Raw genomic sequence first — 27,639 nt, forward strand, 5'->3', positions numbered from 1 at the left:
CTCCAACCGAGCCGTCATATCTTTCCCAGCCTTCCCAGCTCCACGTCCCCAACCGACAGTTCTCATTGCATTGCAGAGTCGGACAACTTGGGCTCCACGGACTCGGAGGTGAAGAAGATACTAACGCTCCACCTGCCCATTACAGAGTACGAGGACGACGCCAGCGACGACGCGAGCGCGCCGCACTCGGACAGCGAGCCCGCGCGCCTGCGCCCCGCGCATCCCAACTCATGTATTACTGGCTTGATTGGCTTATTGCATTCAAAATTAATCTATCTCAACTGATGCTATAATGAATAATAAAAACGAAAAAACACTGCCAGACATTCTGCGTCTGGTAGACACCTAAACATCCCGATCGCCTGTGTCTAGAACGCCAATAGGGGAATTCTCCTATTTCTCCTCAACAGATCGCATAGTAACTCAATCGTCCTAATACTTCTGGGTAAATAATTAAGTATCTATAAATACATACAGCTACATTGAACACATAAAGATACAATAAATATTAACTATTAAAATAGTAGTAGGTATTTTAATAGGTACTTAACTTACTTCAAAAAATGCTTAAAAACCTAATTTTGTTGAGATGATATCCCACGCCTTAAAAAATGCTTAGAAGCCGAATTTTGTTAAGACGATATCCCACGCCTTAAAAATGTAATAGTGTCAAACCAAGAGTCTGCTCCCTAGCATTCTCAGAAAAGTCAAGTAACTTTTGGTGGTATGCTTTATGAAGCATGACAATTTACCTAAAAACTAGTACAAAATAATCACGTTCTAAGTGACATAAAATTAAACTTGAAAACTGTTATCCAGACCCAAGCGTAGAGCGCGAAGAATCCTCCTCCTCATCGGAGAACTCGGTGGGGGGCGTCGTGAGGAAAGCGTTCCCCTCTCGCAAGGGTAAAGCCGGCGCGATGGGCAAGCGACACGTGAGGAGCTCCAGCGGTTACAGCAGCCACAACGATGAGACGACATTCAGGTGACTAACACTATAACAGTAGCATCTTAGTAAAAGCGACGCAAGCAAGTAGGTATAACTCCAGATGAGAATGGATACTGATAACAGCCACAGCGTTGAGCTTCAGCTTCAAATGATTGACCTTATATTTGTGGTACCGCAGACACTAGAGCCAAATAGAGTAAAATAACACTGGTAGATCTGGGCGTAGTGCAAATGCGACCTATAATAATTTTAGGCAGCATTTACAAAGCGGCACCGCAGAGTCATGTGCGGAAGGACGCGTTTCGTCTACTTACCACCACACTGGTCGCTGCAGTATAACTGGCACGGGAACTATGATATTACAAAACAGCGTAACAAACGCGTTCCTCTTGCATATAAAATCTTGACCTTTCGATTGCAATTGTCCGATCTCTAGTTCGTAGTAACTTTGTGAACCGCCCGCCATAGAACTAAATCCTAAAACATTTCAGCATATCCAACTACCCCTCGTTCAACGACCACATCCATCCTCCGTCGCGGTTCTCAGACGACACCGACGAGCCCCGGCGCAAGCGCGACAAGATGCCGCGCGAGGCGTTTCAGATTAACGTGTAATAACGTAAGCGATGTTGTGGCGTGGCCAGGCTTTAAAGCGTTAACACACGGTTCAACCGGACCACAACCTTGGTCCCTATAGGACACGGCGGCTGTGTGTTAGAGATATTACTGTGTATGACGGAATGCTTTTCACACCATCGAGAATGGTACGGACCGTACCAAGGTCGCGGTTCTGTTCGACCGTATGTTATACTCGTAACGCTATGAATTTTACATAGGGACAATGCAGTTATATCGGAATTCAGAGCCAGATTGTCTATTTGGCTCTAGTGGATTCTACGGTCAAGAAAATCTGTAATATTTATCAGACTCAATGGACAATCAGGCCTTGGATTCAGTTGTGTCTGCAATGGTCCTTTCTCGCCAACATAAAGCATTCATCTTACTTGCATTAGGAACCTCTGGGGTGCACGCATGAGAACCGCGGCCGTCAATTTTATACGTAGGGAAAACACATCACTACAAGCCATATCATGAAAAGCCGCATACCTTTCTGCCATTTTATAAATATCCAAAATTTATAGTTTAAAGCTACGTGTGACAGCTTAGATATGTGTTGTTATACATTTCTTCACGCACCATATTTAAATTCCCTCTCGCTTACATAGGTAGTTTTAAACTATGAAGAGATGAATGCTTTATGTTAGCGATCGTCATCGGTGGCCCTCACGAGATAATTATATCATAAGTAATAATAGAGGTGCCTAGGTAATATAACACATAGGTTCAAATTAAAAATGTAGTTTTTTCAATTAAACCCGACTGTCCCGGTGTCCCAAAGAAAAGATGTTTGCCCGCTTAATAAAATCCGCACCCAGGCTTAGAGCTCGAATTATACGCGGAAACGGCTACGCATGTTTTTGGTTCGCGCACTAATCTGGATCGCACTTAATACTATTTTAAGGTTCGAACTGATTTTAAGTGTCCTGTTAATATTACACACCCATCAACAAAACCATCATCTTGAACGTAGGTTGTCTAAACCAAGGGGGCGAAACCTGTTCCTTTCGGGCATTCTCGGCTCAGTTCGGCTCAGCATTGCTTCGACCAATTATTAGGGTTGGCAACTTGGCACAACTTGACGTCCCTTTGCGTGTACGACCGCAGATAAGATAATGATTTGAATTTTGACTACCCTAAATAGCCGAAAGGGATAGTGCCATACATTAGAAAGGGACAGGATGATTCGTCCCTGAATCGCTGTCAAACTTCGGTTTTGTAGGAAGTCTTTTTCTTCTGTACGGTAGTAGTACTATTACTTATTGTGTCTAAACTCTGTCAAATGTCAAGACCGTTGTTTGAAGGCACTTGCGTTTCGTTGTTGGCACTGTAATTCATAATCATTAATCATTTATTTATTGCATTCATGTACAACATAATAAGTAACTACAAAGTAAAATATGTGTGAAATATGAACCCGGGCGGGGTGTAGCAAATTTGTTTCATTTTTTTTAATAATAAAGGTAAGGTATCATCAATCATCGCATTAGGCTGACAAGTAAACATTATGTTTCAGTATCGTCTCTTTGCGTTGTTGTCACTTTTGGGTTCATTTTGTAATTATTGGATGGAATGCTCACTCACGGTTATGGCAGTTACATTTAAGATTTGTGTTTTTGTGACTTTTTTTGTTTAAAACTTGCTAATGTACACTATGCATGGCTCCAGTATGAACGGGTGTAAATTTGAAATCCCTTCAAAACCCCGTCACTAGACAGTGACCATAATAACTTTAATTATTTGAAAAACTATGAAATACACATTTCAACATTTCTCAATACGGTTACGGAACCCATGTGAACGGGCACACTCTTAGTAACTTTATATTTTCTATGAATTCCCGTATCTAGGCGTGGCACAGTTAATTTACGTTTCCTTCCTATGATTACTGTCATGCAGTTCAAACTTCCACTAAGTAGGTACCTACTCCTGTTAGTCATCATATGTCGAATAAACGTGGTGGTTTTGTCCACCATGAATTTCTCTCTGCCATATTTAATTGGTATTTTAACCAAGTTCGAGCCGACTTTGGCAGACACGGCTTCTTTAATTGCAAATTCTGAATTCGAATACCGAAAAACAACTTCAATAGTATGGCAACAAGCTGATTTTGACCAAGTTACAAAATTCCTGTCAATTTACCATGGAAGTGTAAAATCAATTCACATATACGAGAACCAGAACCGATCTATAGACATACAACAAGCGATCCTGTTTGTAACGTCATCCTACGAATTCCATAAATTCGTGGGGAATTTACCTAAAAATGTTAGTTCTCCGAGCAAAATCGTAACAGTTGTAACGACTCCCATCCTAGATCTCAGTAATATTACGAAGATAGCTTGGAAATATCATATTACGGATTTACTAATTCTGATTCAAAATGAGAACCAATCTGAAATGTACACGTACTATCCCTACAGCAATAATGGTTGTGGAAACACTAGTCCAATTAAAGTGGATTTCAAAGAAAGCTTTTTCCCGAGCAAGTTTAAAAATCTACTCGGATGCCAAACTCGAGTGGGAACGTGGACAGCAGTTGTTAAGCCCTATTTTAAAGTAAATTGTGTTAACGGTACATCTCCTTTCTTTAAAGGAATCTTCGGTAACCTGTTCATGCTGATAGCCCAACACATGAATACCACAGTGAAAGTGTTATGTGTGAGTTACGACACCATATATTCGTTGAATGAAGGAGATATCCATGTCCTCGCGCCGGTGATATCCGAAGATTGGCATACTTCGGTATACCAGACCACAGGAATAAGTCACTTCTTTGAGATCGTTTGGTGTGGACCTCCGCAGCGGGAAATCCACGCTTGGATTAAAGTGTTGGTGCCTTTCATGAATATAATTATAGTTCTACTCTGTGCCACATTTATAGCGCTTGTAGTGCTACTAAAGATCATTAGCAAGATTGAACCAATCAACAAGAGCTTTCACATAGTTTGGAACATCTTAGCGATTCTCTTAGGGCAAGAGGCGAAAATTGTAACACAATCTCGCTTGGTGAATTTCCTTTTTGCGCTTTGGATTTGGTTCAGTATGGTGGTAACCACTGCTTACAACGGGCTATTAGTAAAAAGTTTGCAGACGAAACTTCTGGAGCCGCGGTTCGACACAGCTGCGAATGCTGTTAATTTAGTAGACGGCTATGGAGGAGCCGAGTGGTATAAGGCATGGTATAAAGGCACTCCTATTTGGAATGGATTTGAGGAGATCACCTTAGTTGAAGAAGTCGAAAACCCGATCCGCATATCGCAGGGTAAGAGATATCTTCTTTTGACTGAAAGATTGATGTTGTTAGGCTATCGTTTGCAAATCTTGGAGGGCACCGTAGGCATACAGGCTACTACGACAGTTGTTCGCGCCCGATGGGGAGGCGGAGTAATAATGAGAACCGCGCAAAGCAGGCTTATAGAAGGCGGTTTTTTACAGAAACTCATTCGAGACGAAGAACTTGCGGTTGTCTTGAGGGAAGCCAAGCTGAGCAGAAACTCTTCTGACACGGACGCTGGACATTTAGACATCATAAAGCTTAGCTCTTGTTTCTTTTTTTTAGGGATCATGTGGCTGGTGTGTTATTTAATTTTACTATTAGAGATTGTTCATCATTGGCTCCAGTCAAAGAAAAACATGTCAAAGAAAATTCAGGCTAAACTGTTTTAAGTAGGTAGTAGTAACCCAAAAGAAAAAAGTCCATACGTATGAGGACGTTATATTAGTCACAAGAATGAGACAACATTTTGGAGAATATTAATAAAGTTTCCTTCAATAAAAGAATTGTTTTATTTAATTGTGGATTTCTAAAAACCGCCTGTGCCTGTTGTTGTACAATACTATTTCATCAAGTGGTCTTAATAATGTAAGTCGTTGTCTTTACAGTGGAATGCAGGGAAGATTAGCTGAGCAGTCATTCCGGCGGTACAGTCGTGGCGCGGAGCGCTTCGGCAACATCTACCAATAGAACTACTACTGTCATAATAAGCCTACAACCTAGTAACGGTCATGCTTCTAGTCCTGAAAAAGCGAAGGGCTATTTGCTAGAGTGAGATGGTAATATTGATTATTGCTTTCACACTCGACGGACCGACTGTTTTTCTTTAACTCGTAGATACAGCCTCCTAAGGCCCATACAAACGAAACATCCAAAATTTGCCACTGAAATTTGAACCTAAACTGTAGGAAATAGAGTTGATTTTGCGTTGTTTGAAAATGGAATGAAACAAAGCAAAAGCGAATCTGTTCCAATTGAACATGGTTTAAATTACATCGAACTGAATAGGTACTACAGGTAGGACCTTGGGCCTTAGGAGGATATATTTCGGGCTGTAGCCTCCCGCTCTTGCGGAACTGCAAGCAGGACCGTGATATACAGGTTTATTACTTAACTGAAATGGCGACGCGGAGACGGATTTGTCCGATTTGTATCATGCTCAGTAAGTAAAATTTAAATGTGAGCAACGCAATGTGAGTTTCTTTACGAGCCGCCTGGGTTAAGTGGTAATACTGTAGTTCCAACATTCCTCTAGCAAATAACTGAATAAAAAAAAATGGATATAAGAATTATGGATTGTGCGAGTAACGCGTATCTCCATTTCTGTACATTTCCAAAAAAAAAATATTGGATGTAATCATTACAAATAAGTATGCAATTCGTTTTGTGTGCATATTTCTTGCGTGTTTGTAAAGTCTACGCGCGATTGATAACAAAGATTATTGTGGTTAATCACATTAAATGGACCAACCAGGGCAAAAACCTTCAAATTCAACGAAGTTTCAAATTGAACGAATTTTCAAACGCAAGTATGAAGTATCTAAACACAGCATAATTGTTTAGCGCGGCACAATTATACCTATTAATATTTTCTGGGCGCGTAGCCTACGGAGCGTTAACGATTGCACATTGGCTACGCACCCCGGTATTTCTAACGGTCGAGACTATGCCTAACATATTATTGTAATTATTATGAAATACAAATGATGTTGTTGAGAACGATTTGCTGAAGTTGCCAAATTTATATACTTCCGTACCTACTTCTAGTGGTGTACATACGACTGTAGATAGGTAGGTATAGTAAATGACTACTCTTAGTGCCACTTATAATATTTAATTTTGTATTCGGAAAGCTGCTCATGGCTCCGATTCTTCTCGGTGAGCTCTCCAATATTTGAAAATGAAACGAGTTTTCTATCCTTTTCACTCTATCACATTAGATCGAAGTCTGAAAGGGACACGGCAATCGGTTTTTATTTCGACTTTGAGAGTAGCTCCTGGCTCTGTCGCTCTGTAAATATTATTGTAATTACTGTGTATTTATTATCGAATGTAAACATAAGAAGAACAATAATTAAAAATAAAAGTATATATTTAAACTTAATGCCTTATTGACCAAAGTCTTAAAACTAGTTTTGGATGTAATTGTAAAATTATATCCCATAGGTATTTTCATTATAATTGTTTATTGTTGTAAAGTTTATGAGAAACGTTCGTTTCGATTGGCAAGTCTTTCTTAACGTCTATAACTGTAAGATGTCTTACATACCTTAACGTGTAACTCAAATACCTATATGCCGTAGCTTTATAGACATTTTTCAGTTGTGGTAACACACAAACTGTTTACGAATATCTCCATACATACTTAACTTCAACAGTGCCCTAAGATATTAATAATCATTTACATCCAAGTTCGTATTAAGCCCATTTTTGTAAACCCCGAAAGCAGTCAATGTAAATTGGACACACTTATGTAAAACGCCACTATACCTACCTTAAGAGCGTTTGGACACTGACGTTTTTCGCCAGTGGCGCGATGGCGGTAGATATCATACAAAATCAAACACTGAATTTTAGCGCACCGTCGGCGAGAAACGTTACTGTGTAAAGGGTCTAAACTTAGTTAAACTTAGTAAATAAACAATCCTCAGTAAGCGGTAACACAAGACAATACACTTACCTATAGTTTTTTGGTGAATACGGCAGAAAGTTAACTTAAATGTACATTCGAACTGTATCAGTAGAAATAGTTACGAGTGCTGGGACACTTAACACATTTTGTATTCGATAAAATATTTTTAAGTGGTTTGAGTGAATTTTTACTGTTTTACAATCGTTTGCGTTGACTTTCGTAATTCCAACGAAGACTGCCCTATATTTAATTGAGATCTATTTTATATATATACTAAACACAAACCTAATGCTAGTCAGTCGGGATAACGTAGGATGTAAGAGTCACCATGAGGTTTAACAATTTTAAGCTGTAGTTCCGATTGTTATGGCATAATAGACATATGCAATTTGAAAATCTATCCGTATTTCATTCGTTAGTGACCTGTTGAATTGAATGAAAGATTTATACATTGCGATTTTACTGCAGAGACGAATAAATTATAAAAAAAAAACATCTTATAAAATGCGGTCTTCCGAGTCTATCAAGATACATACAGTAAATGGCTTTATAAGAGAAATATTTGTGCCAAGCAACGTATAATATAGAACTGCGACCTCTACACAGAGCCACATCTAGATATGACAATATACCGAACTGTTATTCGCGACTACTTCTCTTATCATAAAAATTATGTATGTATTTTTAAATGGCTCTATCAAAATATAGCGATTTGGATATTTGATTTAACTCTACTGTGGAACCACGAAGCAATCAGAACCAGTTGGACTGATTGTGACCACATCGGAGGTCAAAAGCGAACTATTTAGATCTACAAAATCGTACATTTACTTTTAAATAATTTAAAATATTAGACCTCAAAAGTTGTTTGAATTCTAGTCAATGTACCATATCATTTTTGAGAGTTATGTTACGATACTTTGATACACGTACATGTAAGGGTTAGTTAATCATGTTGTTACAGATATGTTTTTATAAAGCAAACAAATGAGTTATTAGGACATTACGATGTGGACGAAAATAAAAATTCATTTACTTGAAAATGTGTGTTTTTATTTTTTACTTACGCCTAAAACATTTACACGTATTACGTACATATTAAGAAAAATAATTACATTACAGGGCTAACATGGCCGGCTCTTTATCATTTGTCACCATGCCTGTCACGTCTTTACAAGTATGTAAGTGCGCATGACATGACAGGTGATATAAACGCGACCATGATACCGCTGCAGATTGTTGTACAACGACGTGAACACTTTTTTTTAATTCACGTGTAAAGCCCCGTCTCCATATCGCGCGGCAAACCGCGGCAGCCGCGCGAGTCAATGTTCGATTGTTTGCCGCGCGATATGGAGACGGGGCTTTATAGGCGGGTCAGCACAGTTCATAATGTATGAGAGCTCTACATGAATTCTCACACTAGAGATTTTTTGAGATGTGATAACCTATGTTGCAAATACTATATTTAAAAAAAAATCTCCACAAAATATGTCACATGGTTTTAATAAATCCAAACTATTATTAAAATAGAAAAAATATATCAAAACATGAATCCGACACTCGAGATTTTTTAATATGCAGTTCTCAAACATATACTCATTATGTATTTATATTTTCTCCCAGCTTGACACCAAAACCAGCTCCCAATAATTTTCTTTATTAAAAATATTTTTTTATATAAAAATAACAACTATGTGTACATAACAATTACATGTTAATTAAGCTCTGTATATTTACTATATCCTACAAAAAAATCTCTCACGTAAATTAATCCATTTAATTACTATTAACCATTTTTGTTTTGAAAATGTTTTCGTTGCTTCGAGAAAATGGACAGTGGGTTTGTTTTTCACTTTCTCAAATCTCTTTCTCATGTTAGTGTAACAACAAAAAATCTCCCACGTATATGTAATATTGTATGGAATAAAACCATTATTAAATCATCCAAGCTATTTAAATTACCCTAAATGGCGGGTACTGATTCACTGTAGAGAACGTTTTATCGACTTCCATATCTCCGTCTCACTTCAATGTTCGCGGCAGACGATTGTTCCGCTTCAACAGCCGAGAGTTCGCGATCCGGTCGACCGTTAATTCTCCCATGACTATCTTACCCAGTTTCATCGGTATGCGTTGCGCGCTTACTTAACACACCTCAGGCCAAGCTCCTATAAAACGCGCAATGCATGCATGCATTGCGGTATCTCCTATACGTCACATATGTCAGCTATGAGGTTATGACATGGCTATGACAGACTATGGCAGTTAGTTCCAAAGAAGTATACAGACTTGTCTACCCACCATAAAGTTTAGCGTAAAGAGAATATATCACTCCTTAGTGAAAAACCATACGGTTTGTGCGAAGTTGAGCGTTATGTCAATGCTAATAAAGATGATGGTTTGACTTACGGAAATGAATAATATAATATCATTTTATTTTATATTTCCAATTCCCGTTTCATTTACACCCAATATTAAATCTTTTTCCGTAATAAAATGCGTATATAATTACTGTCATCATCTGTATTTATTTTATTTCTTTAACCCCCGTTATTCATAAACGCGCTACAAACCTCAATTAGCTAATAATAGTAATAATCGTTTGTCCTTATCTGTCACTTTAACTTATGTATTTGTAAGTAAGGGATAAACATAATTGAACTAAATCAGGCCCGTAAAGTTTATGAATAAAGTGGTTAATCTTTATTGCACAAAAGAAAAACCTTATAGTACAAGAGGCGGACTTAATGCCATAAGGCATTCTCTACCAGTTAACGATGGCTTGTCCTCCGGCCCATTTGATCGATGACCTCCTTTGATTATTTATTTTTAATGGACGCCAAAATCCAGATAGGAACTTCGATTTTGACATTTACCACAGTAATGCAGTCGGTAGCAATGTCGCGCTTCAAAATTGCTGCAGTCGACTGCATTGCTGTAGAAAACGTGAAAAAGGTCATTCAAAGGGTAATAGGGTTATATACACCGCGGGATTTAATAACCCGAAAGATTTAAACCAACGATTTTAGAGCCTAATTAGAGTATATAAAGTTATATAACACATAGTCCAAAAACCCTTAATTTAAGAGATATTAATTATTTAAAACAAATCACAAGTAAAAAAATCTCAATTCTAACACACCCTTATGCGTGACGTAGCCACCAACTAATTTTACACGCAGACGCACTAACTACATGGTTATTAGCCAGTTTCACTTAATTAAGTTTGATATCCTACAAAAAGGTTTCACTACCGAAATTTTGTTCTGTTCTCAATCACGAGAGTACAAACTATTTACCTTTATGATAACTGGCTGATAGTTTGACGAAAATGACGAAATTGATGTCAATAAAATGACATATTTCATATGTCACACAAGATATGCGCAAGATAACATCTTTAAATTTGATTGACTGTAATAAATAAAATTCATTTAGCGGATATTCACTTTGTGTACGGATTTGGAAACCCGAAGAACTATGTGCTTCCGGCACGACGGACCCACTTCAGCCTAGAAGTTCGTAAATTGGCTAGACGAACAATACCCTGAGAGGTGGATTGGCCGTGGAAGCAACGTCCTAATCTGGCCCGCCCGGTCACCCGACTTAACGCCATTGGTTTTTTTCTATGGGGAACTCTGAAAGATAAGGAAGGAATACTCAACACCAGTGAACTCTGGAGAAGAATTATTAATAAAAATTCGAACGGCTTCCGAAGAAATAAAGAACACTTTTGTAAACCTAAATAATGAAATCCGTTTAAAATTAAATCTTTGTGCTGAAAACGGTGGTACACACTTCGAAAACCTAATTCATTAAATTAATAAAAAAGCGTAATTGTTTAACATAGTTGTTTATTTTACTTTACTCAGTATAAATCAACACATCGAGAATTTAAAATACGTACTGATAAGCATGATCGATATTTTAACAAAAGGTCATTCAAGTAATCATCCCTTTCCAGCTGTAGTATGAGTTAAAACAATAAGAGGCATGATTTCTTTCGGATATAATCATGGTTAATGGCTTTGGTTACCTCAAAGGAAAAGATTTTATCGCAAAGTTTCAACAATAATAACTGCACTATACCTACTGTTGTAGTAATTAATAAAGTTTTGATACAATTTGTGGTATTTTGAGGTGCCAATCAATTGAAATAATTTCAACGTAAACATGATCCTAGACATAACTTGACACTTCTTGTCATGGAACACATGTCACTGCATTCGCCGTGCATCGTATGATATCGGAGTGATTCATGAAATGTCATGCTCGCTCTCTGTTTCTCTACTTGAGATTAATTAAACTCGCTCACTCTCTGAATAAAGGTTTGTTCACAAAGAAGCGGTAAATTAATATGATTTAATTTGTACTGAAATAGTAGTTTAATTAAAATATATAATTGGACCCATGTTGATATAACATTATTTACTCGTACTGTCGTCAAAAATACGTGATTTAAATCTTTCGGGTTATTAAATCCCGCGGTGTATAAAATGAAATGATGCATTAATAAAACTTTAGTTAATTAACAATATTATATTAAATCATTAACAACTTTGACAGCACGATCTCTTCGCAGGTAGGTGCTCTACAAGGAGTTTATATTACAACATTATTTCCAAGAAATAATCTCTCATTGTTACGAAAATGTTGGTAGGGTGGCTTTAGGTTACTTTTCGTTCATATCGTCTTGGATATGGGTGAACATGGTGTTAATACACTCAGTATCAATCAACCTGTAAAGATATTGTAGCCTGGCCTTTTCTCGAAAAGTCTTCTAGAAAAATTTACGCTCATGTCGTCTCGGATATGAGTATATTTGGTATCAGTGCATTCAGTATAATATCCTGAACACAAATATATGAGATGACAAGCGCGAAAGTGGTGAGGGTAGTTGCTATGACGCAAAGTTTTTACCATTTTTCTTTTAAACATACCATGTGGGGTACCAAATGAAAGGGCCTTGTAAGTAGATCACAAATATATAACACACTGTAACACTTTTACTACTTAATCCAACAAATTATTTGAAAACGTTTAAAAATTTCACAATGAGTTGAATTCCAACTGCTCTAAATTGACTAAGATAACTTGATCCCAAGTTTCCTTGCAATTATACGTAATCGAGGGCCAGGCTCATACTAGTTCTCATGTCGCGATGCGCTAACGCTAACAAAAACTAAGCGTTACGAATTGCTGACATTTGCTTCTTTTAGTTTCACTCTACTCAAGCATCGGATGACAGGATCGTTGAAAAGGGACAAACATATCCTTTGACGTTACGTTACTCTTCTCGTGAATTGTCAAATTTTAAAATTCGAAATTAGCTTTGGAATTTGTCCGGGTGGCTATTCGAAGTATAACTTGGTGGACGGTACTTACTAACCAAATAAGCTTGAGATCCAGTATCATAGATAGTTGTAAGACTTCAAGGGTCTATTTATATCTGACTGTGCATCCTGTATTCTAAACGTTTTGTGAATAGATATAAAAATTGACACCTATCATTTTTCACATAAACACAGACACTTTATGCATTGAATTATTAAACCTTAACGCAATGCCATATGTCATAAGGTATATTTTCCTAATATACCTTGATGCTAATTCGAACTTTGTTATAAAAGATGTCATTTTATATCATTCGCGCGTGCATTTCACTCGTACTAGATGAAATATGTATTGGTGCGAGCGAGACGGTTGGGCGAATGATAACAAAATGATATCTTTTTGACATCTTAAACAAAGTTTGACTTGGCCTCTGTGGAAGCCTGGAAATACAGCATACTTCATTGACTTTTTATGCTGGAAATTGATTTAATAATTGCGAGAAAAATAAGTATGTTATTCTTCAATGACTTGTACACTTACTGTCAAAAAACTAGAAGTGTCCATTAATTGTGTAGAACATTATTTGCTGTTTGTTTCCAATATCATGCTGCTATTCTGCGAATATAGCAGTTCCTCAGGCAGATAAATTAAACATGATCGAAACAAATACTATTAACCACAATAGTAAACTTTTCTCTCAGTGTGGGATATTCTCGGTCATGAAAAACTTACAAAGTTATTGTTTTTTTCATTAAATCTATAATTAATATTATTGTCGGGAGAAATTTTGACCGTGTAGTCGTGTAAGCTTCATAGCCCATTCTTCAAAAAATCTCTAGTGTGAAATTACTGTTTAGGTAGTATAAAATATAAAATAAAAAAAATGTTATTTCTCAAAAACGGGAACAGATATCAAGTTGTTAATTCGCAGCCGGGTATTCAATATGATATATAATTCACCCGTGTAGAAACATTTGACTGTGCAATTAATGTAACTTTAACTTTATATTGACTCCACTATTACAAGTAATAAGACCAATCTTGCTATTTTCCAACTCCTAAAAACCATACACGAATGTATGGACAATAGAATACACGTATCGGCGATATTTACTGATATGTCGAAAGCCTTCGACTGTGTTAGCCATGAAATACTCCTCGATAAACTGAATTGCTATGGCATACGAGGACAAACGCTAAACTGGTTGAAAAGTTATCTTACTAATAGGAAACAATGCACAGAGTTAAATCGATTCTGTAAAGAAACAAAAACAATGAACACCGTTAGGTCAGAATATAGAGTCAACGGAAGAGGGGTTCCTCAAGGAAGTATCTTGGGACCACTTCTATTTTTATTTTATATCAACGACATAACAAAGTATACAAATAACCAAATGGTGCTTTACGCCGACGATAGTACAGCCATTGTAAAATGTACGCAGACTATTGAAAAATATGAAATGGATGTGAACAAGACTCTTAGCAATATTGTTGAATGGTTAAATATTAATGAATTGAACATTAATTTATCAAAAACACACGTAGTCCAATTTCATTCCGGATATAGATCAGCATTACCAATTAACATAAATTATAACACAGAATCTATTGCTATAACAGACAATTCGAAATTTCTTGGATTGTTAATCGATAACAATTGTAATTGGAAATTACATATAGAAGATCTGTGTTCGAAGCTCTCTAGATTTTTATATCCACTACGTAGAGTTGTACATAGCACATCAGAAAAAGCAGGAATTCTTGCGTATTTCGGATATGTTCAATCATTGCTTTGCTATGGCATTATGTTTTGGGGGAATTCCACGGACTGGCTTAAGGCATTCAAAGCACAAAAACAATGTGTTAGGGCTCTGTGCGGTGCATCCCAACGTGATTCTTGCAAGCCTTTGTTTATTAGATATAAGATATTACCACTACCATGTCTCTATATTAAGGAGGTGGCGATGTTTGTTAAAAAACACCCACACTTATTTGAAAAAGTATCCCGGTATAATAGAAATTTTAGAAGCAATAATAAATTAACTAGTATTTATTGCCCACGAACTGTCTTTTATAAGAACAGTATTTATTTCATGTCTATTAAAATATTTAATTGTATCCCAGACGAATTTAAATCCTTTGATGATATCAAATTTAAAAAGAAAATAAATGAATGGTTACTGCATAGATTGTTTTACACAGTTACTGACTTTTTAAATAATAAAGGCTGTATATAATTAACTGTATATAATTAATATTATACAAAACAAATTTGTTTACTTTATTGATTGTCAATTAAGTAGTCTTAGTTATAAATTATTATTTATTATGCTTAGCCAAATGCAATTATGCTATAATAATGACATTAAATATTATTTTTTAGCTTTAAGTAACAAATATTGTACACCATTAAGATGGTAGGCTATGGTTTTAGTACTTATAAAATGTAACACCTTTTTTGTATACCTATAGTCACAATAAATATATTATGATTATGATTATGATTATGATTATAAGAATAAGTAGATATTTTCAATAATCATAATACATAAAACTTTCATTAATTAGCTAGTCTCACTTTCACTGAAACCATTCCACCTGTACTACTGATATAAAAGTGCGACACAAAAAAATTGTTCTTCCAAAAATTTTACTATGAAATGATAAATGAGAGTGGTTTTTTTTGTATATTTGAGAATATAAAGTATCACCAACTACTATGACGTGCTTATATACAAAGATATATGATATAATATATACAATTCTTATACACAAAGTGAGAATAATTTTCACGTGTTAACAACACCTTCAGTTTCCAGCGCCCCATTTCCAATACAAAATGAACCCAACTATCGGGTTCTTGGCACTGAAAGTGTTAATACCTATCATTGAGCAGAGGTTCGTTTTTGCTTGATCCAAAGTGTACACATCCGGCCTGTACCGGAAATAACTAATCTAATACCTTTAAACGAGCAATTCTTGTTATTTATAATTGGTCAAAAACAGAAGTTTCAATAAAACTGAACTTACTAAAACACAATTATTATCTTGACTAACTTCTTTCTAAACTCAGCCACGTAACATTATAATAATCACATTTGAAAAAAAAATTACATTACTGTAGCGAATTTATTATACGGGCAAACCAACTTTTTCTTGTCACTCGTTGCCATGGTTACGTTCTCATGGGTCACCCTTTAAAACCTGATTTTTAGGCATTTAAATTCACCAAACACGTGTTTTTGTGATACTTTATAAACCCTTTCAATTAAGGGTTGTCTACTAAGCGTGTCAGAAGAAGGTGGTGTATATTGTCTTCTAACAAACTATGGTACTATTATCTCTTGGCTGACCGGACAGAATAACAACAAGAAATGGTTTATCTACCAATACATGTATGTGATGTATGGCGTTACAATAAAATTCACAATCGATGTAAAGAATACCGGCATGAAAGACTGATCAGAATCATATTATCATTTACATGCATGGAGTAGAAAGGTACAATAATAGGTAGGTATAATTTAATCTTTTAGCCCGCCTTAGTGTAAGGCCTGAGTGGACGCTCGAGTTGGGCGTGCAACGGGGCGGGGCGTGCGGCGTGCATGTTAAACAAATGCAAGCGTATACGAGCGGCCTTAGTGCACGCTGCTCAAATCACTTGGGAGTTCGACGCCACGCTGCACGCCCCGCCGAACGCTCCGCTTCGAGCGTCCACTCAGGCCTTACACTTAGAATTTTTCATCGAGCGTGCTCGTGTCGCCAGCGGTACGAAGTTTTGTCTTATTTATCAGACCGCGGCGAAAATATATATGTCTTTTGTATGTCTTACGGCGGTTAAAAGGTTAATCGTAAATATCGAGCACAAAAAACAGTTTCAGAAAAACGGAAACAAGAAAAATGACCAAAACGCAGTTACCTGATACAACATACATCTTGTTCAGCACGTGCTCGAGCCAGGCCCAGAATCAGTCGCTGTCCTCGTCGGCCGTGAAGTCGTAGGGGCGGAACTTGGTCCTGAACTCGGCCACAAAGGCGTCCTCTTGGTCGCGGCTGAGGAGGCACTGCCGCCAGTCGGCTTTGTCCTCGCAGTCGAGGATTTCGGGGCTGGAGAGGACGTCTCTGAAACAGAAACAGGATTCTAAGAACCGTACGCATAGGTCTTGAAAAAAGAAAAGAATTTTTTTTTTCTCTAGCCTATTTTGGTGTCCCACTGCTGGGCAAAGGCCTCCCCTCGTTTTTTCCACAGAAGAAAATTAATAAACGAAATCACACATGTCAAAAATTGGGTATAGAAAAGGATTCTACAATTTAAAAAAACTGGTCAAGTGCGAGTCGGACTCGCGCACGGAGGGTTACGCACCATCAACAAAAAATAGAGCAAAACAAGCAAAAAAAAACAAGTAAAAAAAACGGTCACCCGTCCAAGTACTGACTCCGCCTGACGTTGCTTAACTTCGGTCAAAAATCACGTTTGTTGTATGGGAGCCCCACTTAAATCTTTATTTTATTCAGTTTTTAGTATTTGTTGTTATAGCGGCAACATAAATACATCATCTGTGAAAATTTCAACTGTCTAGCTATCACGGTTCGTGAGATACAGCCTGGTGACGGACGGACGGACGGACGGACAGCGGAATCTTAGTAATATGGTCACGTTTTTACCCTTTGGGTACGGAACCCTAAAAATGACACGGACAGTTTAAAATCTATCAAAGACTGTAGTGTACAGATGTAGTGTATAATTATTTTCCTTCGTATTTTCACGGAAACGTTCGTACGTGTCATGCTATTTCAGTAAGTATCCGTACAAAAAGTACTGAGGTTGATTGAAGTGGCATGTCAAATACGAACGTTTCCGTTAAAATACGATGGAAAATAATTATGCACTACATCTGTAAGTAGACTCTTTCCACGGTTCAAAACTTATTTTTAGCTATCTATATACCACGGCTGCCGTAAGCGTGACCCTTCCGTACTGATGTGCCTAAGGAAACTTTCCAAAATCGCAAAACGTTTCTGAAATTTAACGTAAGAAAAATTCGGAAAATTTCTTACATTTTTGTATGAGAATTGAAACTTTCCAATTTTAAATTTAAATTTCCCATATTTCCTAGTGAGTTTCATGAAACTTTCCGCAACTTGCACATCTGTAACATACAACCCTTCCGTCATACAGCTTAGGTTTAGATATGGATTTTAATACGTATAAGCACGTCAACTGATTAAAGGAGCATTGTTAATTGGTATCATTCGATTTTTCTGCGTGTGGAAAATACGCAATTTTGGAATCGTTTCGACGGCACATCAGTAAGTGTAAGGCCTGAGTGGACGCTCGAAGCGGAGCGTTCGGCGGGGCGTGCAGCGTGGCGTCGGGCTCACAAGTGATGTGAGCAGCGTGCACTAAGGCCGCTCCTATACGCTTGCATTTGTTTAACATGCACGCCGCACGCCCCGCCCCGCTGCACGCCCAACATGAGCGTCCACTCAGGCCATAGACTAGGAATCCTCTAGACGGAGTTTAGAGCAATTATTTCATGAAACCGATGCTGCCAAAAATACGGGGGTGCGGGGGACGAGGTGAGCGAATCCCGTGCCGTGATTGGTACGTTCAAAGACACGGACCAATCACGGCACGGGATTGACTCGAAGATGGAGTAAAACTACCGTATAAGTGGCAGAGGGGGTAGCGTTACTATGCTCAGTCTAGAGGATGTCTTGTCTGTGACTCAGGCCTTACACTAAGTGTTCACATACCTCCCGAACTGCAGCGGGAAATTCTGCTTGGTGTTGGCGAAGAGCTGCTCGCCGCTGGGTAGCTCGGCGTGAAAGTACGGCATCCCGGGCATCGTAACCTTCATTCAAAAAAAAATGTTCAATATGTGGCATAATTATTGGATACCTTTTTACAATTCGGATATATAAGACACTAGCGACCCGCCCCGGCTTCGCACGGGTTAACAAATTATACATAACCTTCCTCTTGAGTCACTATCTATTTAAAAAAACAACGGGTTGCACTCTGGGAGTGCCGACAAAAGTGAAAACTCAAGACATCTTACGTCTTACGGTCACGTGATCGTCTTACGCTGTCTCGAGTTTAACATTTTTTTCCCACCTCAAAAAGTGCACAGCGCCGCTAAAGAAGTTTTCACTTCAAAAACCGCATCAAAATCCGTTGCGTAGTTTTAAAGATCTAAGCATACATAAGAACAGACAGCGGGAAGCGACTTTATTTTATACTATGTCGTGATACGTATTAATTATGTTATAAATCGTAGTTTTTTTTTTTTTCAACCCTTAACTTTCCCCCGAAGCAAATTCCGAAACGCGGTATATGCCAGTTTCTAAGAAAACGGTAGGTATGAAATAGAGAAAATTTGTGCAATACGCTAAGAGGGAGAGGTTGATTACGTTACATGCATGGTGTCTCTGACCATGGGGCTTTAAATTCAGGGCTTCATTTTACTCGCTAAACTGAGCTACTTTTACTATGGGACCAACCCTAAAATCGGGGAAATTTTTTGGCTTTTCCATACAAAACGTCGACATCTGATCAGCCAAAATGTATGAAAAAGTAAAAAAAAAAAATGCGGGATTTCGGGGTTTGTGCCATAATAAAAGTAGCTCAGTTTAGCGAGTAGAATCGAGCCCTGGATTTAAAGCCCCATGGTCAGAGACCCTGTATATTTTTATTCAGAATTGTTGAATTACCTGGCTGAGCTCCGAGTACGGCGGCAGCACTTCTATCTGTACGCTGTTGATGCCCGCCTCGTCCTGTCAAAACAGTAAAACCGTCATTAAGGCTGTTTGGTGCCACTATATTATGCTATCATATTACTGTCTCTCTCACTCTTTCTACGACTATGCAAGTGTGAATGAGAAGTTGAGAAGCCTTACGAACTCAGAAATGAGTTTGGTTAATGAATAGTATTAGACGCGTATATATTGCGCAACGCATCTTTAGACTTAATTTTTACTACTACTTCCTAAGCTATAAAATCGATATTTGCATTCGATTATGAACTGTATCAACTATACAATAAGGTCGATATTAGCATACCTGGAACACCTCCAGCAGCTGCGGTACGCTGGCCCTCGGCACCGGCACGCACTGTATCCGTATCCGCTGGACGCGTACATGTTACGCAGCGCGTCTTTAAACTTCTTTATTTCTGCTGTTGCGATTATAAACTGTATCACATGAATGATAAGGTCGATATTAGCATACCTGGAACACCTCGAGCAACTGAGGTACGCTGGCCCTCGGCACCGGCACGCACTGTATCTGTATCCGCTGGACGCGTACATGTTACGCAGCGCGTCTTTAAACTTCTTTATTTCTGCTGTTGCGATTATAAACTGTATCACATGAATGATAAGGTCGATATTAGCATACCTGGAACACCTCGAGCAACTGAGGTACGCTGGCCCTCGGCACCGGCACGCACTGTATCTGTATCCGCTGGACGCGTACATGTTACGCAGCGCGTCTTTAAACTTCTTTATTTCTGCTGTTTCGATTATAAACTGTATCACATGAATGATAAGGTCGATATTAGCATACCTGGAACACCTCGAGCAACTGCGGTACGCTGGCCCTCGGTACCGGCACGCACTGTATCTGTATCCGCTGGACGCGTACATGTTACGCAGCGCGTCTTTAAACTTCTTTATTTCTGCTGTTTCGATTATAAACTGTATCACATGAATGATAAGGTCGATATTAGCATACCTGGAACACCTCGAGCAACTGCGGTACGCTGGCCCTCGGCACCGGCACGCACTGTATCTGTATCCGCTGGACGCGTACATGTTACGCAGCGCGTCTTTAAACTTCTTTATTTCTGCTGTTTCGATTATAAACTGTATCACATGAATGATAAGGTCGATATTAGCATACCTGGAACACCTCGAGCAACTGCGGTACGCTGGCCCTCGGCACCGGCACGCACTGTATCTGCATGTGCGAGGTGCGGTAGTTCCTCTCGAAGAACACGACCGCCTTGCCGCTGGACGCGTACATGTTGCGTAACGCGTCTTTAAACTTCTTTATCTCTGATACTACTTCCTCGGGTGCCTGGAATGGGAATTGATTCTTAGTGTGTATTTTCATGTCACGTTTGGGAAATGGCATACCTATTTACAATTAAACTAAACACAATTATATCAAAATTTGACCAAGCTATCTCTTCTCACAAATCAAACGTCTGCACTTGGCAGAATCCACCTTGCTAGAATTTACGAGGAGTAAAAGCCATTTATGGGAGAAAATATTCTGTAGTGCTATTGTATGTGATCTATAATTTAATCGCTTTATTATATTTTTGAAATTATTCTTAATGATTGCTAATGATGTTATTACTTTTAGACGTAAAATTGGACTTGCCTGGCCGCTATCATAGGCACAATAGTAGATCTAATAAAGCATAGTAAAATAATGTTGTTTTTAAGGTACCTACGTAATCCATGTTTATGAGTAGAGATATTATACTTACTTTAAGAACCGATTGGTGATGTGTAATGGGTAATATCAAGACATGGTCCGGGGTGAGAGGCCCCTTGGGTAGAGCGAGATAGCAATGCTCGCCCACACATATCACGAGGTGCTTCTCAACGGTGGGCGACGCCAGGCAGAACCAGCATTGATCTGCGGATAAGATAAGATAAATACTACCAATCTTAAATTAATTGTGGGGTCAAAATCAACGTGCTTGCAGAGTCGTAAATCTTTAAGCCGGACGTCTCACACGCACACACGCACGATGTGTGTTGCATCTTTCTCACTTTTTTGAAGTGAAAACTTCTTTAGCGGCGCTGGGCACTTTTTGAGGTGGGGAAAAAATTATAAACTCGAGACAGCGTAAGGCGATCACGTGACCGTAAGGACCGTAAGGGGCGTAAGGTTTAGATGGCCACTCATAATCGGGGAGCGGTGCTCGGGCCCGGCGCGGAGGCGGGCAGCCTCGCGCGCCGCGGTAGGGTGCCGCGCTTCAATAGGATAGGTTTGGTTAGGTTACGTTAATTTAGATGGCATTTAAATCAATAAAGAAAAACTGAATGTTATTTGACTGTTGCGGACTCCTTTTCAAGACTCTTTACCTATGTTCAAATAATTTGACGTTGTCATGGCAGTATGTAAATAAACATGTCAATGAGAAAGTGTGATCTTATTCGAGAATGATAATAATATATAATAAATAAATAGAATACCTCCGCTAAACGTATGTATCGTGTTACCGGGCGTCGGTAATATAGTGAGGTGAGTTTTCACTTCTATCGGCACTCCCGGAGTGCAACCGTTGTTGCTTGTTTTTTATACTCCCACGGGCACGTTGATTTGCCCCACAATAATAGGTATTAGATGTAACGACGATATATTATTATATATATATAGTTATCCATGCCGTAATCGGCAACGGCGACCCTAGCTAATTACGAGCGTGAGCTCTGATATGGCTGGCAAAGCCGAACTTATTTTTAAAAACTCTATCGCAGGTGGGGCAGTAAAGTTGACCAGAATTATTGTACGTATAATTATAGGAGGGTTTTGGCCGGGATTTACGTATCTGACGTTTCGCATCAAGATCAGTGAGACGAGCGTCTTCAAAGTTCTTTACGCTCAACTTAACGCGAGAACGCCATTCTGGCCGCTGAGAAGCAAGCTTCTCCCATTTGTCAGGTGGTATACCGCAGGCAGTTAGGTGGCGCTTAAGCACATCCTTGTAACGTAGGTGCTGCCCACCTTGCTTCCGTTTACCAGCTGATAGCTGGGAGTAGAAAACGGCTTTCGGTAGTCTGCAATCACTCATACGCCAAACATGCCCACACCATCTTAGCTGACCCTTCATCAAGAGCGCCTCCATGCCAGGCATCTTGCAGCGACGAAGTACTTCAGTGTTGGGAACGCGATCTTGCCATTTTATACGCAGAATGGAACGTAGACAACGCAAGTGGAACGTGTCTAGCAAGCGAATGTCGCCTTTGTACAAACACCATGTTTCCGAAGCATACAAAAGAATCGAAAGAACCATGGCTCTGTACACCGACAACTTCGTCCGCAGCTTTAGATCATGCGATCCCCAGACACGATGCGTTAACCGACCGAAAGTGGACGCAGCCTTAGCAATTCTAGATGGGATCTCGGAGGCTAGTCTGTTATCCTTTCTGATCTGGCTCCCAAGATACTTGAAAGAGGACACTTCGGTTAGGGGTTTCCCTTCTATAGTTAGGTCGGAAGTGTCCGCTTCGCAATTACGGGCTGGTTGTTTAAGCACTTGAGTCTTGGATATGCTTATTACTAAGCCAAATCTAAGGCACGACCTTTGCAGAGCATCCATGTAGGACTGAAGCGCCTCCATGCTATCGGCCATCAAGCAAACGTCGTCGGCATAGAGAATCTCGAGAACGGAGAGCTCTGTGGTTTTCGTTTTAGACTTAAATCGAGACAGGTCGAATACACTTCTGTCAGAACGGACGCTAAGTTGTATTTGTCCAGAGCACGCAAGAAGTGAGTCCTCAAGCACTGTGGAGAAATACAACGCAAAAAGAGTTGGAGCCATCACACAACCCTGTTTGACACCGCTGGTGACTGGAAAATGTTCCGAAAACTCGCTTTCATGTCGAACTGTAGCCATCATATTTTCATGAAACTGTTTGACCAAGTTAACGAACTTTTCGGGACACCCAGTTTTTTGCAAAACAAGCCAGAGAGCTTCGCGCGGCACGCGGTCGAAAGCCTTTTCAAGGTCCACAAAGCACATATATAGGGGACAATTTTGTTCTAAGCTTTTTTCTTGGATTTGTTTTAGAACAAATATAGCATCAATAGTGCCCCTATAAGGTCGAAAACCGCACTGGCTCTCCGGCAAGAGCTGTTCTGCTAGGCAACCTAAGCGGGTGTTAAGTATATGCGCTAAGATTTTACCGGCAGTGGATAGAAGGGAGATGCCTCTATAAGAACCGCAGTCAGAAATCAGAATTATTATATAAGTAACACAACTAACACATATAAGTAGTTAAAGACAGATAAATACTTGAACAACGATAACTCAGAAACAAATATCCATGCTTACGACAGATAGAAATGAAACCTAATATTATATCTATTAACTCGGGAACCTTATGTGCGTTAGGTATATCATTTTGATATTCACCATACGCTTTTCGGTGAAGGAAAACATAGTGAGGAAACCGGATTAATCCCAATAAGGCCTAGTTTTTCCTCTGAGTTGGAAGGTCAGATGGCAATAGCTTTCGTAAAAATTAGTGCCTACATCACTATGTACCTATTCCTGGGATTAGTTACCACGCGGACACCAGGCTCCCATGAGCTGTCGCCAATAACCGGGATAACGGTAGGATACTTCCTAAGGTTGTCCTGGTTATTTTGTCATCATCTGATGAAATTCTTAACTCGGGAACAAATATCACATCTATGTGTGGTGCTTATATGACATAAATAGAAATCATCTTTACCATATATTAGGCACAGTAGATATTTAAAAAAATTATAATTGGAAAGAGAAATACATTTACACAAAAAAAAAACACTGTTCATATTCAATGACAACAGTCAAGTGTTTTAAACTACCTACCTACACAAAAAAACTCTTGCTCCGTTTCTGCGTGAAACAAGGATATACCAAAAGCGCATCATAATCATTTAATTCCTTAAAATTAGATTTGAGTTTATGACAGCCAAAAGACAATCCGGCTCTAAAATCATAAGCATCTGCAAAGTGCCGTAAACAACTAATATGGAGCAACCAACCTTGATCAAATTCCTTCCGTTTCCTCTCTTGATGGTCACCCTTCCTTTTTCTTTTGCCGCCGTGGTCGTCATCTCTCGCATCCATGTCGTAGAAGAATTGGCCGTTGCCAGTAAACTGCAACACAGAGAACCTAATCTCACTTTTTGCTCATCTTATCTAAGTTGTCGTGGCTTCCAACCTCCGTGGCGATCCGATATAGACCAACTGACTGACTGGCTGACTGACTTACATATTTGGAACTACGGACATTTCAATTCAAAATTAGACATGACAACGACACGACAAAATAAGGTCAGTTCACGACGGACATCCAGCCAGACCAGACAGATTGTTCATACACAGGTTTACGGTCTAATGGACTTTTCTGTACACTAACGTTCAATATAACAAATGTCCATGATTTTAACATAGCCCAAAACACCTTCGAGACCTAGGCTCTCCGAAACATGTCGCGCGAATGAATAAAAACACGTTAAAATGTATAGTAAAATTTGCACGCCGTAAGTCAGCACAATTGTGCTGGACTAATATTCCGATGTAACATCTGTGTTAACCATGATTCTAGCAAATAAATTGCAAAAATTAAAATTAGCTTAACCTTTTTTATTTTCGGCATTAACAAACAAATTGCTGGAATAAGTACTCAAATTAGTCTTAACCAGAAATTCCTCCATATCCTTTGCTTTCGTTTTCATTAAAATTATTACTCGAAAATTTACCTTGACAACCTTCCCGGGCTGATGTTGTTTCAAGAGCTCCGGATCGAAAGGGCACGCCGTCTCGTCAGTAGTGGCTTGCAGCAAGTCAGTCATGCGCATCTTACCGATGGCCTGCAGGGAACACGCATAGATCCATTTCTCCTTATCCTTGTTGCCGACGGGCGCTAACGCTATGAACCGAGTTGCGCTCTCTCTGTAGTCTTGATGGACACTTAAGTTTCTGTAAATTATTATTTATAATTTACAATGGTCTATTGGTGGTTTTACCAAATGTGTGTAAATTTGATTTTTCTCTCAGTTTTCCTAAAGCTTACGAAATACTGTCTAAAAACAATTTATGTTGAATTATAAAGTAAACATAACATTTTGTACATCATTTTTTGTGAGCCAACCAGAAAAAACATTTTCCTAAGAGCCTACTTCTGCAATATTATAGTGTTTATTTAAATCTTTTTAACCAATAGTCTATTATATGTCTATTAGATGAACATATCTATAGGAATTAGCATGACTGTAATGTTACCTGTAAGGCTGCCTCTCGAAATATTTATTTAGTGAAGGCACCAAATGATACCTTGGTTTTATATGCATAGTTAGCCATGCTATCAAATCTGATGTTCTTTCTTGCTCTACTTCTATCTGTAAATATAATAAATAATTTTCGTTCAGGGTCATAAAAATATATATTATGATTAAAAAAAGTATATTGTATTATTAGTGCAATGAAACCTAAGCTATAAAAGCGCAGAAATATACATCCAACTGACTGACCATTTATCTTGTCTTGGCTAGTGCCAAAGTATTTAATATCATGGCCCAGATCATATTTAATAAGGATATGTATGCTATGTCTATCTTTTTCTACCATCTCTCCTCTTGATAAATTTGTTTGACATATTTTGACACCTTTCGGGACCCAGGCATTTATACATATATCTTATGATGTTTTAGAATTTCATAACAACACCATATAATCATAATTGTTTATTGCAGCCATGATATTACAATGTGTTCTTATGTTAGTTAGTACATACATGGACCCTACTAGGGGGTGGCAACATTTTAAAACCATAATTAATCTAAGTATATTAAGTAGTCAAGCCTAGTTATTACCTTTCGATTTTCATCTTGTTGTATCCCCGCAGGCCACAGAGTAGTAATCAGTATGTCGACGCCTCTATACTCACTCTGGCCCCGGAAACAAGCATCTCTTACGGCACTGCAGTCGCTGGGCTCAAATGTACACATGGGCATGTCTTTGCCGAGCTCTCTGCGAGATAGACCGCTTAAGTAGGCTATTTTTACATCTTGGCTCGTTGTGAAGATTCCCCTTTTCCCTGGAAATAGTAATTGTAATAAATGAAGAAGAATTTGTCTCCAATTGGATTTTAAGTCCTAAATATTGGAAACAGAACTAGCCAAACATAAAAATTGTGAAATTTCTTTTTTAATAGATAAGAATGATTCAAGAGGAAGGTTTATGTATAATTTGTTTGCTAAGCCGGGGCGGGTCACTTGTATTCATATGTTTTAAAATATGACATTTAACACAAGTTTGTTTGTTAAGTAAATGAATGTCTTACCCATATAAACCACATTGGGGACAATTTCAGATCCTTCTTCACAGTAGTATTGACAATGATCACTGTTGCTTGGCCCAAAAACATAAGTAGTTACTGGAACTAGAAACAATCAAGTGTTACAACTTAAAGCTTTTAAAAACTTGCACAATTAAGTCTTCATATAATTCAAATTAAATTACCTTTTCTATAGCCCATTTTATAAGCATCCAACTGTGAATTGTCTTCGCCAAAGAAGTTCCCCACGCATAGTAAAACATCAAATGGGCCAGACTTCTTAACGATGGTTTCAACGCGGGAAAATAAACTCAGGAAGTTTCCATTCACATCGCCGCAAAACAAGCTAAAGGAATAAACTTTGGTTAGTAAAAACACATTCGAGGAATAATACCTCAAAAATGCTTATAAAAATAAAAGAAATATTACGTTTTCTGCTTTGATTGATCTGCAAATGCGGATGAAGAAGTTACGGTTGCAGACATCGTCGTAACAGTCAAATAGGGATTCCTTTACCGGTTAGAATTTTAGCCAACACTCAAGACGGAATGCTGGAACTATTAATAATGAATTAATCCAAGTCACAGAATAAATCAATGAAATATTTGATTTTTATTTGGACGTTCTAAATAGATACAACGCAGCGCTTGGCATTGGCACTTTGTTGTGCCGACTGGACTGTCAATGTCAAAATCAAAACAACTAGCGAGCTGTTCAAGCACTATCGTTGTAAAATTTCAGCAGTTATTTCATCTA

General features: G+C 38.5%; 3 protein-coding genes across 3 annotated transcripts in view; 2 read left to right on the forward strand and 1 right to left on the reverse strand.

The window, feature by feature from the left end:
- The window catches only part of LOC134655422 (cell adhesion molecule Dscam2), a 239,018-nt gene extending 233,477 nt beyond the window's left edge, over positions 1 to 5,541 (forward strand). The window contains exons 36-39 of the mRNA XM_063510890.1: positions 77 to 232; positions 820 to 985; positions 1,441 to 1,560; positions 5,453 to 5,541. Of these exons, the coding sequence (XP_063366960.1) occupies positions 77 to 232; positions 820 to 985; positions 1,441 to 1,560; positions 5,453 to 5,534 (524 nt within the window). The 3' untranslated portion in view covers positions 5,535 to 5,541. The remainder of the gene's footprint in view (positions 1 to 76; positions 233 to 819; positions 986 to 1,440; positions 1,561 to 5,452) is intronic.
- LOC134655163 (uncharacterized) lies at positions 3,522 to 5,236 on the forward strand. The gene has a single exon (XM_063510618.1). It carries the CDS (start codon positions 3,542 to 3,544, stop codon positions 5,234 to 5,236), a length of 1,695 nt encoding a protein of 564 aa, XP_063366688.1. The 5' UTR covers positions 3,522 to 3,541.
- Positions 5,542 to 16,662: 11,121 nt separating the features above from the next.
- LOC134655450 (CWF19-like protein 1) lies at positions 16,663 to 27,533 on the reverse strand. Its single transcript, XM_063510915.1, has 12 exons — positions 27,313 to 27,533; positions 27,069 to 27,229; positions 26,890 to 26,988; positions 26,420 to 26,643; positions 25,830 to 25,945; positions 25,307 to 25,526; positions 24,587 to 24,701; positions 21,312 to 21,463; positions 20,717 to 20,893; positions 19,528 to 19,590; positions 18,571 to 18,668; positions 16,663 to 16,935 (listed from the first exon to the last, which is right to left on the reverse strand). The coding sequence occupies exons 1-12, from the start codon at positions 27,366 to 27,368 to the stop codon at positions 16,782 to 16,784; spliced, it is 1,635 nt and encodes a 544-aa protein (XP_063366985.1). The 5' UTR covers positions 27,369 to 27,533; the 3' UTR covers positions 16,663 to 16,781.
- Between the last annotated feature and the right edge of the window lie 106 nt (positions 27,534 to 27,639).

Source organism: Cydia amplana, chromosome 16 (genome assembly GCF_948474715.1).
Source record: "Cydia amplana chromosome 16, ilCydAmpl1.1, whole genome shotgun sequence".
Classification (NCBI taxonomy): domain Eukaryota; kingdom Metazoa; phylum Arthropoda; class Insecta; order Lepidoptera; family Tortricidae; genus Cydia; species Cydia amplana.